We start from the raw sequence: 12,897 nt of genomic DNA on the forward strand, positions 1-12,897 counted from the left end.
CTTCTGTCCACCTATTTCATTTACTGTGTGTGTTCCTCACTGCTCTACAGCCAAATGAAGCAGCCATATGTTTCTGTCTTTCTTCAAAACTGAACAGAGGACGATCATTTCATCTTTTTTGTATTACACAAATATATGTCAAGCATGGTTTCCTCCAGAATGACGTGTTTGTGTCTTTTTTGGGTGCCATATATCTGTGTTTTATGTCATTTTTGGGCTTGTGTGCGGCAACCGCAGGGTCAGAAGGGAGGAGACGATCCAGAGAAGAGGAGGAGGAAGAGGCCTTGAAAAGAAAGCAGCTTCAGGAGGAACATCTCAGTAAGGTCAGTGAGAAGTCTGCTAGAGGTCAGACACACTTAAATTCCTAACTTTACAGGTCAGATATAGGAAATATAAATGTTTGGCCCCTTTGCACTTGACTTTTTAAAAATCTTGCTCTTCTCCAAAAGTAACTGAATAGACCTGTTGTATTGTATCTTTGTATAACTAAGAATATTCAGTTTAACAACTACTAACACCAACATAAACACACGTTGGTTATTGTATTTGCAGTGTATCCTCCATTAATCATAATAATCATCATGATTTGTGTCCTTAAAGTTTGTGTCATAGATTGTTCATCTGTGGATATACTGTAAATCACACGGCATATAAATGTGTGTGTCTTGTGTGTGTAGATTCAGTCTGGTCTGGGAAAGCTCATTCTGAAAGAGGAGATGGAAAAAGAGCAGATCAGGGAGCGTCACGCGCGTAGCCTCTCCGCTCAGCGCTACGACCCCAAACAGACCAACTGTGACGCAGGTACAGAGCAGCTTCATCAGCTAATGCGAATTTAGCTGTCAGCAATGTACTTTAACACAAGGTCTGTGCCATGCATCATGTGTAGATCTTTGCATTTGTTTAACTGGAACACATCTGGATTAGGAAATTGCTGAAATTTATGGTTTGAAAAATTCTTTGTTAATGTAAATCTTCTTGATTTGGATCAGCAACTTTTCACATCTAAAACCAAATATAATTTTTAACAATGTTGTGTAACAATGTTTCAGATCCAACTTCTCCAACCAAAACTAACTCTCTGCCTGGTTATGGAAGGAATGGGCTGCATCGGGTGAGAGCTCTCTCATACTAACATTTACAAAGATTACAATCAGATACATAATCAGATACTTTATTGATCCCTTGGGAAATTTAGGTAAACACAAATTAAATAGTAGAAGTATCACATCTTTGCACCAATGCCACAAATGGTAATTCTACACGTTTTACACACTAAATCAGCAACAAAATGTCCATATGTTAACATTGATACTGTTAATAATCCTGTTATCTGTGTTCCCACAGCCCCAGTCTACAGATTTCACCCAGTACAACAGCTATGGTGACATGTGTGGAGGAGGCAGAGGTGAGAGCTGCGACCAAAATGTGGCCACCGAGCAAATCTCTTGCCAATTTCACCAGAGCTATTCAGCATCAGTATTCAAAAATGGCTTGCTACGTGTACATAAACAGACGTGCATTTTGAAATATTTGCATAATGATTCACACAATGTGTCGTCAGGGTACAGCAGTGTTGTAGGTAGTAGCCTGGCAGGGGATTTGACAGCAAAACCATTAACTGTGAGTCTCATTTTCTGTCCCATGTTGTCCTGCAGAGTTTCAGGTATGTCTCTCATCTGCTTTTTCACATGGCATGCTTCCTCACCTTGCATCATATATTTGCTTGCTCATGGGTTGCAAGAGACACCTTGCCCTGAATGCACACCGCCCACTCCTGCTACATGCTTGCATCACTGTTGGATTATTGTCAACTACAGGGCATGCGGTGCAGTGATTTCACATGCCCAAACATGCACTGCCCAGTAGCTGAACCAGAGTACTGTAAATGCAATGTACAACCATCGCCTCATGTCTTGTTTTGTGTGTTGTTTACCAATGTTATGACTCAAGCTAAATGTCACATTTAAATATATTCACCATAGAAAAAAAAACTGCAGACATTCAGACAACATGTAAACGACTGCCCATCTTGACTACTAATTAAGATACTCAACAGTATCCAAGCTACTTGCTCCATCCAGTGAAAACTGTGCCCACTGTCATTAGTGGACATATTCATTGCCATTAACCCTGCAGTCCCCTTCCACTATATTACATTTGTGTATGTTCTATTCTTTAGCACATTAAGGATGGCCGTGCAGCACTTGCAAGGATGGACAGGGGAGTATCTATGCCTAATATGTTGGAACCAAAAGCAAGTATCTTCTTCTTTTTGTACTGATGACAACACTGTAATCTACACTGAAATATGTTAAAATATTCATACACTGTTCACATATTTAAGTGCATTTATTTAGCAACTAATTTAGAGACCTTGGTAATTTAACTAAGATAAAAGAGACCAGCCCAGTAGAGCAGGATGAAATGAAATAATTAACGTGCTGTATTTACCCTCTTAGTGTGGGGACATTGGTGGAAGAAATAGGGAACTTAAAAGAGATTTTTACCGGAGGTGAAAGACTCACATTAGCTGGGTTCCTGATTTAGCATGCCGCTTCAGGAGCTGCCGAGTCACTCTAGCGCTTAGCATGCTGGCTTCTCCATGCTCATCTGCACATAGCTTTGACTTAAAGTGGCTGGATACTGTATGCACCATACAGTGGAGAATCCAACGCCCAGACTGTCATCCAAACAACTCATATCACTATATACTGCGTAGTATATAAGAGATTGTACATTACTGTGTGGATATGAGTTGGTCAGAGGCCTCAAAGAACTTCTAGTTGCTTATTATTGAGCATTTCAGCTAAATTAACAAGCACAATTTGTCAGTTTCTTCGTGTACAGATGGGATTAGATATTTAGAAAAGTAGAAACACCTCAGTTTTCCAGGACAATCATTCCCACGTGGATTTTCTTGGCCTACATTATTGGTGTTAGTTCTTTTTTTAGTTTGTATTAAATTGCTCTAAAAATACAGCCCGTTACATAACTCTGTTTTCATGTTTTTGCCCTTACCTAATCTACTGCACGTTTCTACACCCAAAAAAAGACTAAGTTTGAACACCATAGCACCCTGCATTTCCCCCGACAACCTAACAAAACAGCTCTCACTCCCAGTCGGCCTCCTGTCACATACCTGTTCTCCCACCCAGTGTTCCCTCTGTCACAGTCAGAGCTACAGAAATACCCAAATCTGATAGTTTTGTTTGATAAAAACAAAGAAAGTTTGTTTGCAAGTTTCTGAAGCTTGACTCTAGCTTGTAGGTTTGACCTGTTCACTGACAAGTGTCTCCTTCTGAAGGTGTATCCCTATGAAATGCTCATGATAACCAGTAGAGGGAGAGCTAAACTGCCCAGGGATGTGGACAGAACCAGACTGGAGGTATCAGTTTTCCACCTGACTGTCCGCAATTGATACTGGATTTCTCTACTTTGTGTAAATAACATGTTACACAAATACAACTGTAGCAAGGAATGTGCAGTATCCATTGCTTCTTGTCATTTTTGCAGTGACCCTTTTTATGGCTTTTGGTGCTAACCACGAACACCCCCCTCCTCCCTTCCCACCCTCCCCTCCTTTGTTTTCTCCACCTTTGTTCTCAATTCTAGCGCCACTTAGCACCTGAAACGTTCTTTGACATCTTTGGAATGGAGATCCAGGAGTTTGACAGGCTTCCCCTGTGGAAACGCAACGACATGAAAAAGAAGGCCAAGCTCTTCTAGCACTCAGAGCAGCATGCACATACTGTACATTCATCCAGATAGCACACGACAACTGTAATCTAGATGTAGGTTTTGGTTTATTTCCTTTTCTTCTGTTTTTTTTGTTTTTATCCTGGCATACTCAAGGAAGCGGTGAAATGGACTCTTTTTGCTCTGATGCTTCCTGAGACTGTGAGCTGAATGATTTGTCCAGTTTAGACTTGCACAGGAAACAAGGAACGGGAATCTCTTCCATGTTCAAAAATGACAAAGAATGAGAATGAATGATAAATAGGGTCATGTTATTTGGTTTGACTGCGCTTGTTTTACTTCTTGCTTTGCTTTGAGTGGAACTGCTTTCCTTTCTTTCTTGCTTGTTTCTTCCTACTATTTGTTGCTGTTGATTCCTGTGGAACTTTGTAAGTACAGTAGAACCTCATGGCGCCATTACGAAATGTCCATGCTCGTAGCTTGAACATGTGTCAGCTTTCCTTCGCTTGGGCTGAAACAGTTTTAGTCCAAAGTTTGCAAGAATCGGCTCAGTGAGTCTTTGAATTAAAAATAAATAAATAAAAGAAAAGCTACTGGGAAAGCAGTCAGCTGTCCCATCAGCTGTTTTACTGGATCAACATGGAAATGAATCATCCAAGCACCTACACATCATCAGTGGCCCTCCCCTGCCTACTGTACACGCCAAACATTCATCTGACCCTGACAAAAAGAAAATGTCTCTCTTCTCAGGCTCTCATAAACATGGCCAGACACCTTCCCTTTACATGTATTGGAAGTACAAATCTTAATATATTTTAATGCCGTATCCGACGTACAGTAACCAACAAATAGATAAAACACCTAATGTTAAGAAGCAACTGTATTTGAAAGTACTGTTTTATAAATGAAAACCCACACTGCCATTTGTTGTATTGAAATCTAAGCCAATAAAGCTTTAAATCACCATGAACCATATGATCCTCGGCTATACCAAAGGTACCCACCGCCTCCTTTCTGTTCTCTGTTTTCTTCTTTGCATTTTACCAATAAACATACCGCTTCAGTGATGTTACACAGGGTGAGAGGTAGACTGAGGTCTGGGTTGACTTTTATGGCAACAGTCGGACAGTGGAGTGTATTAACCTTCACAAACACATTAGCTGGGGCCTGTTACTATGATACAGATATTTAAAATACAGCAGTTCATCAACATCTAGCGATTGCAACATTTGCAGAACAAATTTATAATACTGATAACAGCTAGTTAGATATCATTCCTACTCTCACGGACGCAAGTTTTGTTTCAGCATCGGGGAGGACACATATTAAACGAGGGTGCCTTTTCTACATCAATTTACAGTAGAAACTGATTCATATAAAGGCAAACACAAAATTCAGATTTAGAATTCAGAAATAAAAGTTCACTGCTACTTTTACCTTTTTAACTCGGGGGACACATGCACATTTTCCTCAACATTGAGGGGGACCTGTCCCTTTCATCCCCCTCAAGATGTAAACCTCTGCCTTCTTTAGTCAGTCACTAATGAAAACATGTAACATTATGTATGCATCAAGTTATGTTTGCATCAAGGAGAAGAAAAACCATCTCTGAGTCAAGTTGGAACCCTTCAGCAGCTCGTAGGTCACATGCACCAACATGCAAAACAAAAAACGGCATTAGTTGTTCGCTGCTAAATTAAAGGGATAATTTGCATTATTTGATGTGGGTCTGCATAAGGTACATGTCCATAGTCAGTTACCTACAGTAGATTTCATTCAGCACACCCTCAGTTAGGAGATGCAGAGAGGAGTACCGGCACAGAAGCCAACAATATGCTGCTATGGACAGGGTCAGCAACAAAATGTATTTCAGAGACCAAAAAAGGTCCACCAAAAGATCAATATTGGTTCAAGTGTACACTATATTTAAAATATTTTTTATCACTTTAGGCAGCGGTAGACCAGCAACTGTTCTGTCAGGTGAAATTACAGATTTTGTCTATGGAGTTTGGTTGATGTGGAGAGAGCTATATTAGGCTTCTATAATGGCAGTTTCCAGTCAGAAAAGCTGTGGAAAATACTCTAAATATAGTTTACACTGGATATTATTTTTTCTGTTTCTTTTGTTAGCTGGCTAAAATTTTGTTGCCAACCCTCTCCACAGCAGGACATTGCTTATCTTCCATGGTGGTTCCTCTATCTGCTTCTCCAGAGAGGGGTACCACCATTTACTGTAGGTAATTCAGTGATTGTGGATAAGTACCTCATACAACCCCACTTCAAATAATCTGAACTATCCCTTTAAAGTTCAAAATCACCTATAAAGCCTTTAAAGTTTTGTGAGGGAACAAATATTCTTCTGATGTTAAAACCAAACAGCCAAGAGATTTAGTCATCATTCTTGTGGCAGTGACAAAATTGAAACTCACTTGCAGATTGTGCCTTGAAAGACCATATCTCATATGCAACACATCATGTACTCTTTATACTGTTTAAGTGACCATTTTCCAAAGCATACCACCAGGTTTTTCCTCGATCCCAGGCAGCTATTTGGGTTCATTCACATCACAATGATTTAAAAACCACTTTACAAATATTTGAAACCTGCCTGAGAGAGATAATGCATCACTGTAAACTGTCTGTAAATGTATTTGCAGACAATCATTTTATTGCCACCTCTTCCAGATTGATGCATTCAAGTGCAACTGAGACGGCAAGACATCAGAGACTTGGCAGCTGCAGCAAAACCTTCAATGCAAGAAAGTGCTAAATTAATTTTATCCTGTTTATTATATTGTCCTGTGGTTCATGCTATGGGTTTATGTTTCCAACAACATGGCAACTCTGTGTCCATGAAAGCAGTGCTGCTACCTCAGATGTCAGAGCCTCTCACCCGAATATTACTGAACTGCAAAGCACTGCCCTGTAGACTTTTTAAGACAATACTTGCTGCTTACTGTAATTACCAGACAACGATAATGAATCTGACAAAAAAGAAAGGAAACCAATTTTCAGTTGAATGGGTAAATTACCCCAAGCCTGTTTAAAGTCTCTCCAATTTTCATTTTCACACTCCAGTTGTATGCTGAAATGAACTGAACAGTGGCTCCCTGGGCAGGAGAAACACAGTTAAAGATCCCCTCCAGACTCATTTAAGACATACTCTGCTTGGAATAATATTTTGTGTGTCTGTTCTGTTTTTGAAACCAATTAAATTCTTGAAACTGCATCTACTTAGTGTCCCTCACTGAAAAATCCATGCAAATATATCTATGAATATGCAAATACTGTTCATTTGAAAAGCTGACTAGACCGAAGATGTGTCACTGAAAAGTCCATTCTCAGTGTTTGCTCTGAATGTTTCAAGTTTTCACATCACACTTGCGTAAGTTGTATACTGGACCATGATTGGCTCCGAACTAGATGTGATGTCACAAAATCCAGCATCTTTAACTAAGATTTAAGCTAAACGCAAAGAAACTGTCCCCCTTCAGCAGACAGATGTCAAAACAGGCTTTTAGTGTCAAACTCTGCATGACTACAGACATCATTCTGCACAATTAAGCAGCAACAACAAGAAAAGTGTGTTTCTGGGTGGAGGCGGACTTTAACAGTGTAGAAAAAGATGGTGTGCTTTGGAAAATGTTGGCGGTGGAATAAAGCATGACGCAATAAGTATTAAAAACTGCACAAACATGCCAGCATGGTTCCTAAGATGTCATGACAAAAATATTCCTGTTGCGTCTGAAATGTGAACTGCATAAATCAAATAGTGTCAGTCTTGATATGAGGTAATGCATCACTCATAGAGTAAATGCCTGTAAGGACTGCCATGTGCCCTCATTCAGTCACAGGGGGAATTACTGTGGGATAAATGTGACTGATTGTTGACATAACAATCATATTTTTTCCTCCTGGAGAAGGACACACTGACAAACACTGACACCTGAAATATGGAAGACAGATGCCTGCTTCTGGGGTCACAGCACTGCAGTGTGTCAGTCTTGTAATGACAATGGGCGTCATTTTCCGCTCGATTAGGTCACGGAAACCTTCAGTGCTATTGGAAATTGCAACATTTAGAAATGTAGCCTCAAAATACAGCCAGAAAATTTGAAGATTATAGTATAAATCAGTCTATTTTGTGTATTTTGGGAATATCAATAGTCACTTATGAAATAACATCAGTGCCAACACATGGATGGGAAATTGGAAGAGAATGAAACACAAGTTAAGTCACAAATATGGCCAATCAAATCAGTTTCTCATTGCACTGAAATCACCTTCACTGTCAATCAAATTGAGGGGAACATCTGCAGCATCTTTCAGGTCTTTCATCTAAAATGTTCAAACACTCATTACTCAAGTTCATATAAACAATAAGCCATGTAACCAACCAACCACCATGCAACAGTAGTTTTAGCAGTTTGTCACTATATATATTTAAAAATCAGTCTCAGATAAATTACAGAGGGCATGACTTTGGTGTCCTCAGAGGTAGCTATGGGCCTGTGTGTCAGTCAGCCTCCGCTTTGTTGCTACCTACATCAAATCTCATAATAAACCGCTTCTGCTTCTGCAGCTGCACTTCGCCACAAAGACTTTGGCTGAGTGGTGTTAAATTGAGCTGTGCTGAATGTGTGTGCAACCCCCCCTTTCTACAGGAGACATTAGAAAAGCACCAAGAGTCTCTAAAGAAGCAAAGGGAAGCAGTGAAATACAGACTGAAAAAACTGGCAGCACGGCAATCAGAAATCACAGTAAGTTGCTTTAGTCAGTGTTTACACTTTGCCACAACAGGACATCTTTACTGGGACATTAAATTTGAAGATGAGACATTTCATTAATTATCCTTCAACAAAAACAGTTGCAGAACTACTGACCAACCCTAAGACTTGCCCCTTTTGGAACCTGGGTCAACTTTCTCCTTCACTGTTTCCTTTACAAAGACATTTAGGCGACCTGTAAGATGATTAGGGGACCTGTAAATGTAACATAGCCTATAGTCACATCATAAGTTAGCTAGTGTTACAAAAACACTAGCTAACTAGCTAGCCAGTTGCCGATTGGATGCTAAAAAGCCAAAAAGATGATCCTAAAAAAACAAAACAAAAAAAACAAAAAACTAGCGACCCAATTAATAAGGATAGCCAGTTAGCCAGTGTTTTGCTCATAGACACATAATGTAAACTAGACAGGGCATCGCTGCTCAGCCCTGTCGCCAATTTTTCCCATTGGCCATTTGCAATATTTCCAGCAAAAAAAGAGACATCTGTACATTTGTAAAACTGTTGACAGGACACTATAACTGTCAGTTATAACACTTTCTTCCGATACATGTATATTCATCCCACCCCCCCCCCCCAAAAAAAAGTTAGCGAAACACTACCTAACTATCTAGCTGATCTACATCAATCTTTAGCAAAGACAACATACATGAGCCTAGCACATGGCACGTCTGTAACAGGAAACAGGAAAGGAGAAAGTTGACTGAGGGTCCTTTGGCTACCATGCTTGCTCAGCAGTTATTGGAGCACAGTGCAAGAAGGGGCGGGACTTAGCAAGGTGCCAGTGATCAGGCAGAATGATATACTGATTATTGCTTATGCCTGATTCAGAAAAAGTCTGCGGTAATAAGGGAGAGCATCATACGCAAATATCAGGAGATCCAGGCAGTCCTGGATGAGGACCTGAGGATCACCCTGTCCCATCTGGAGATGGAAGAGCGGGCTGCTGTCTCTGCCCTGGATGGGCTGATGGAAAGGAACTGTTCTCTAATCCAGGAGATAGAGCAGGACCTGGCCAGACTCACTGTGGCACTGGACCAGAACGACACAGAGCCTGATACAATGGTGATTAAACTTGGCAGTGGCAAAGTTCAGTGTGCCAAATATGATTTTAATTTCACAATCACCCTCTCATTGGTGTACGGGAACTAAAAATGCCATACATTTTACTTTCAGTGATCCCTTTTTAATCTTGATCCTTCTGCTTTTCTTCAGTCTTTCTTTTCCTTTCCTGACCAGCACGACATGGAGACAGTGGACAGGTATGCAATCAAATCATAATTAAATGTCCAGTGTGTAAGATTTGGGAGGATTTATATGCAGAATATGGCAGAAATGGAGTGTAATATTCATAATACATTGGTGTGTAATCACCTGAAAATGAGAATTGTTCTGCTTTCATTACATTACAATGACCCCTTTTTTATCTACAGATGGTGCAGGTCCATGTTTCTACTGTAGCCCAGAGCAGACAAATCAAACATTGGCTCTAGATACGTCCTTTCATACTTTTTGTGAGTTTCATGATCACCGGGCTCACTGGGTAATGGCTTCCCCGGTGTCCCCATGTTTGAAAAAATAAGTGTCCTCTAGGGCTGTAGTTCTCAACCTTTGAAGTTGCAACCCTCCAGAAAAATCAGGTTGGTGTTCGTGCTGGTGTTCTTGGGAGTCCCAAGTGATGGAAAGGAACTGTTCTCTAATCCAGGAGATAGAGCAGGACCTGGCCAGACTCACTGTGGCACTGGACCAGAACGACACAGAGCCTGATACAATGGTGATTAAACTTGGCAGTGGCAAAGTTCAGTGTGCCAAATATGATTTTAATTTCACAATCACCCTCTCATTGGTGTACGGGTACTAAAAATGCCCAAGTGGGAGTCCCAAGTACACCAGCACCTTTCCCCTACATGCCCAAGACTGTTCAGAAATCTTGGATGCTCTCTGGGATGTCCTTCCAGTGGAGAAAACACAATAAAGTGCCATTTAAGGTGTCTGTCCAGTGGACAAAAGAGGAAAAACTGTCCTCTAGGGTACCCATACAGTGGAGAAAATGCAATTCAGTGCCATACAGGCTGTCCTACTTGTTAGAAAATGAAGTGGCCTATAATTAAATACTTCCTTGTGTCTTTTTGTTATGGAGGTGTTGCAGTTGTACTTAAGTTGTACTTTAAGTCACCTAATAAAACAATTTCAATCTAAACCAGGAACTAGAACTGTTTTTTCATAAATGCATCACAACTTTCACCATGCTTTCATCGCATGTAGCTGGTGCCCTTTTTTTTTTTGTTTTTAATCAACCCTGCCCCTCAGAAAGCCTGAGTCCACCACTGGTTCTCCTACAGGCTTGGAATGGGAGGGTGAAGTTAGGGGTGTTCATTTGGTTGAAAACAGCATCCTCACTTCTTGATACCACTACGTCCTACTCACTGCTCTTTGAATTAAAAAAAAAAAAATCAAACAGTGGAGCAGCAGTGGATGTTTCTCACTATAATATTTTTTTTCCAGAGTGGTGGATCTGCTGAACAGGACAGACCCGGTCAGTGTGAGCCTGGACGAAGTTAAAGCTGATCAGATCCTCAGCCTCACCAACAACATGCTTCTGCTCATCTGCTCACAGACCCCGATAATTAAGAAACTCAACAACAGTTGTCAGTTCACACATATTTTCTAGAATGTTTATAGCCATGATTTGGTCTCTTCAACATGTAGATTTGTCTTTTTTAAAAATATGTTAAATATGTGTCTCCAGATTCCAGTGAGGCGCGTCTGGATCCAGACACGGCCCACCCAAAGCTGATCATCTCCCCCAAAGGTGACAGTGCCACGTACACAGGCACCTGGCAGCAACTTCCTGACCTCCCTGGACGCTTCGACACAACCCTCAATGTCATCAGCTCACAAGGCTACAGCTTCGGTCGCCATTACTGGGAGATTGATGTAACTGGCAAGACTTACTGGGAGCTGGGTGTCACCTATCCCACCATTCCCCGCAAGGGCACCACTGAGGACTGCTGGCTGGGCCGTGGGGACGAGTCCTGGTGCGTGGAGTTCTTTGACGGGGAGTACACTGCTTGGCACGGAGGGGTGCCCCATCAGCTACCTTTCACAAAACGCTTTTGTCGGATAGGTGTGTTCTGTAATTTCCCTGCGGGATTGGTGACGTTCCTCGAGGCGGACAACATGACACCGCTGTTCTCCTTCTGTGCAGGAACCTTCTCAGACTGCCTCCACTTGGCCCTGTGTCCTGGTCACGACCACAGTGGCACCAATTCTAAACCTATTGTGATCTGTAACGCTCCATCACCTACCAGTGATCTTGGATTAGTAGCTCCACAGAAAAGCTTTTAGTAATTCCTTGCTGAGGCAATACTTTATAATAATGCACCCCTTATGAAGGTTTATATGTTGTAACTAATGGCTTTACTAGAGGAATGATGTGTTAAACCCTAGCGTTCAAAAATGAGCACTATGGTCCAAATAGTGAGATGGATTCCCTATATAATATATGATCTGTGGTTGGTCCGAGTCATCTCCCCTGGCTTTCTCCCCTGCAGACTCAAAACTTACCGATCATGAACCTACATGAGCGCAAGATGAGACAAGCACAACTTAAACAATGACAAGCGATGATAAATCCCCACTGTAAGTTGATCAGCTGTTTATCTGTCACTTGTCTGTCAAATTAAGTCCATTATCCTGAAAACAAAAGCCCTCTGCTCTGAAAATTTTGAGATCCAACATGGCTTGCCTTACTGCCTGCCAGACCCCATTAACATATTGCTCAATTTACCTGTTATAAACATCTACTCTTTCTAAACGATTATTAATAATTTTTTACAACTTATAGACAGATACTTATTCTGATAACATTCAGCATTAATTTTAGCTGAAATAAACATGAACAACAGTTGTTCTGAGCTGGAATTGAAATTTCAAAGAACATACTGACTGCAGCGTTGCTGTCAGAGAACTTAATATGTTTTCTTAATCTCTGCTGACATATTATGGTCATTTTGTGATTTTACTACAGTAAAGATATCAAATATTTCTTCCTTAATAATTCAGCCTAACATCAGCCTGCTAATAAGCCCACACTGACAATGCTAACATCATGTTAAATGATTAGTGTGCAGAATTTAGTGCCATCTAGCGGTGAGCTTACAGATTGTAAACATCCTGCCACACCCTCCCCTTCCAAGCATGCAGGAAAACCTTGCAAAACTGGACTCTATCTAGAGCCAGTATTTGGGTTGTCTGTTCCGGGCTACTGTAGGAACATGGTAGTGCAACATGGCGGCCTCCATGGAAGGAGACCCACGCCCACAGAAGGGACAACAATTCCTATTTACAGGTGATTATACACTAATGAAAGCATACGTATGAATATTATATTCATACACCGCCAAGTTTTCCA

General features: G+C 41.0%; 2 protein-coding genes across 2 annotated transcripts in view; both read left to right on the forward strand.

Annotated features, from left to right (window-relative positions):
- ablim1a (actin binding LIM protein 1a) overlaps positions 1 to 4,666 on the forward strand; it is a 47,217-nt gene extending 42,551 nt beyond the window's left edge. The window contains exons 18-25 of the mRNA XM_084735451.1: positions 238 to 323; positions 678 to 801; positions 1,050 to 1,111; positions 1,345 to 1,405; positions 1,656 to 1,663; positions 2,180 to 2,254; positions 3,305 to 3,385; positions 3,613 to 4,666. Coding sequence (XP_084591577.1) covers positions 238 to 323; positions 678 to 801; positions 1,050 to 1,111; positions 1,345 to 1,405; positions 1,656 to 1,663; positions 2,180 to 2,254; positions 3,305 to 3,385; positions 3,613 to 3,726 — 611 coding nt within the window. The 3' untranslated portion in view covers positions 3,727 to 4,666. The remainder of the gene's footprint in view (positions 1 to 237; positions 324 to 677; positions 802 to 1,049; positions 1,112 to 1,344; positions 1,406 to 1,655; positions 1,664 to 2,179; positions 2,255 to 3,304; positions 3,386 to 3,612) is intronic.
- Positions 4,667 to 9,314: 4,648 nt separating this feature from the next.
- Positions 9,315 to 12,397, forward strand: LOC146315230 (putative E3 ubiquitin-protein ligase TRIML1). The gene is made up of 4 exons (XM_084736224.1): positions 9,315 to 9,548; positions 9,699 to 9,745; positions 10,989 to 11,131; positions 11,233 to 12,397. The coding sequence occupies exons 1-4, from the start codon at positions 9,414 to 9,416 to the stop codon at positions 11,829 to 11,831; spliced, it is 924 nt and encodes a 307-aa protein (XP_084592350.1). The 5' UTR covers positions 9,315 to 9,413; the 3' UTR covers positions 11,832 to 12,397.
- Positions 12,398 to 12,897: the final 500 nt, after the last annotated feature.

The sequence above is a fragment of the Lutjanus erythropterus genome, chromosome 14 (assembly GCF_056507025.1).
Source record: "Lutjanus erythropterus isolate fLutEry1 chromosome 14, fLutEry1.hap2, whole genome shotgun sequence".
Lineage (NCBI taxonomy): Eukaryota > Metazoa > Chordata > Actinopteri > Lutjaniformes > Lutjanidae > Lutjanus > Lutjanus erythropterus.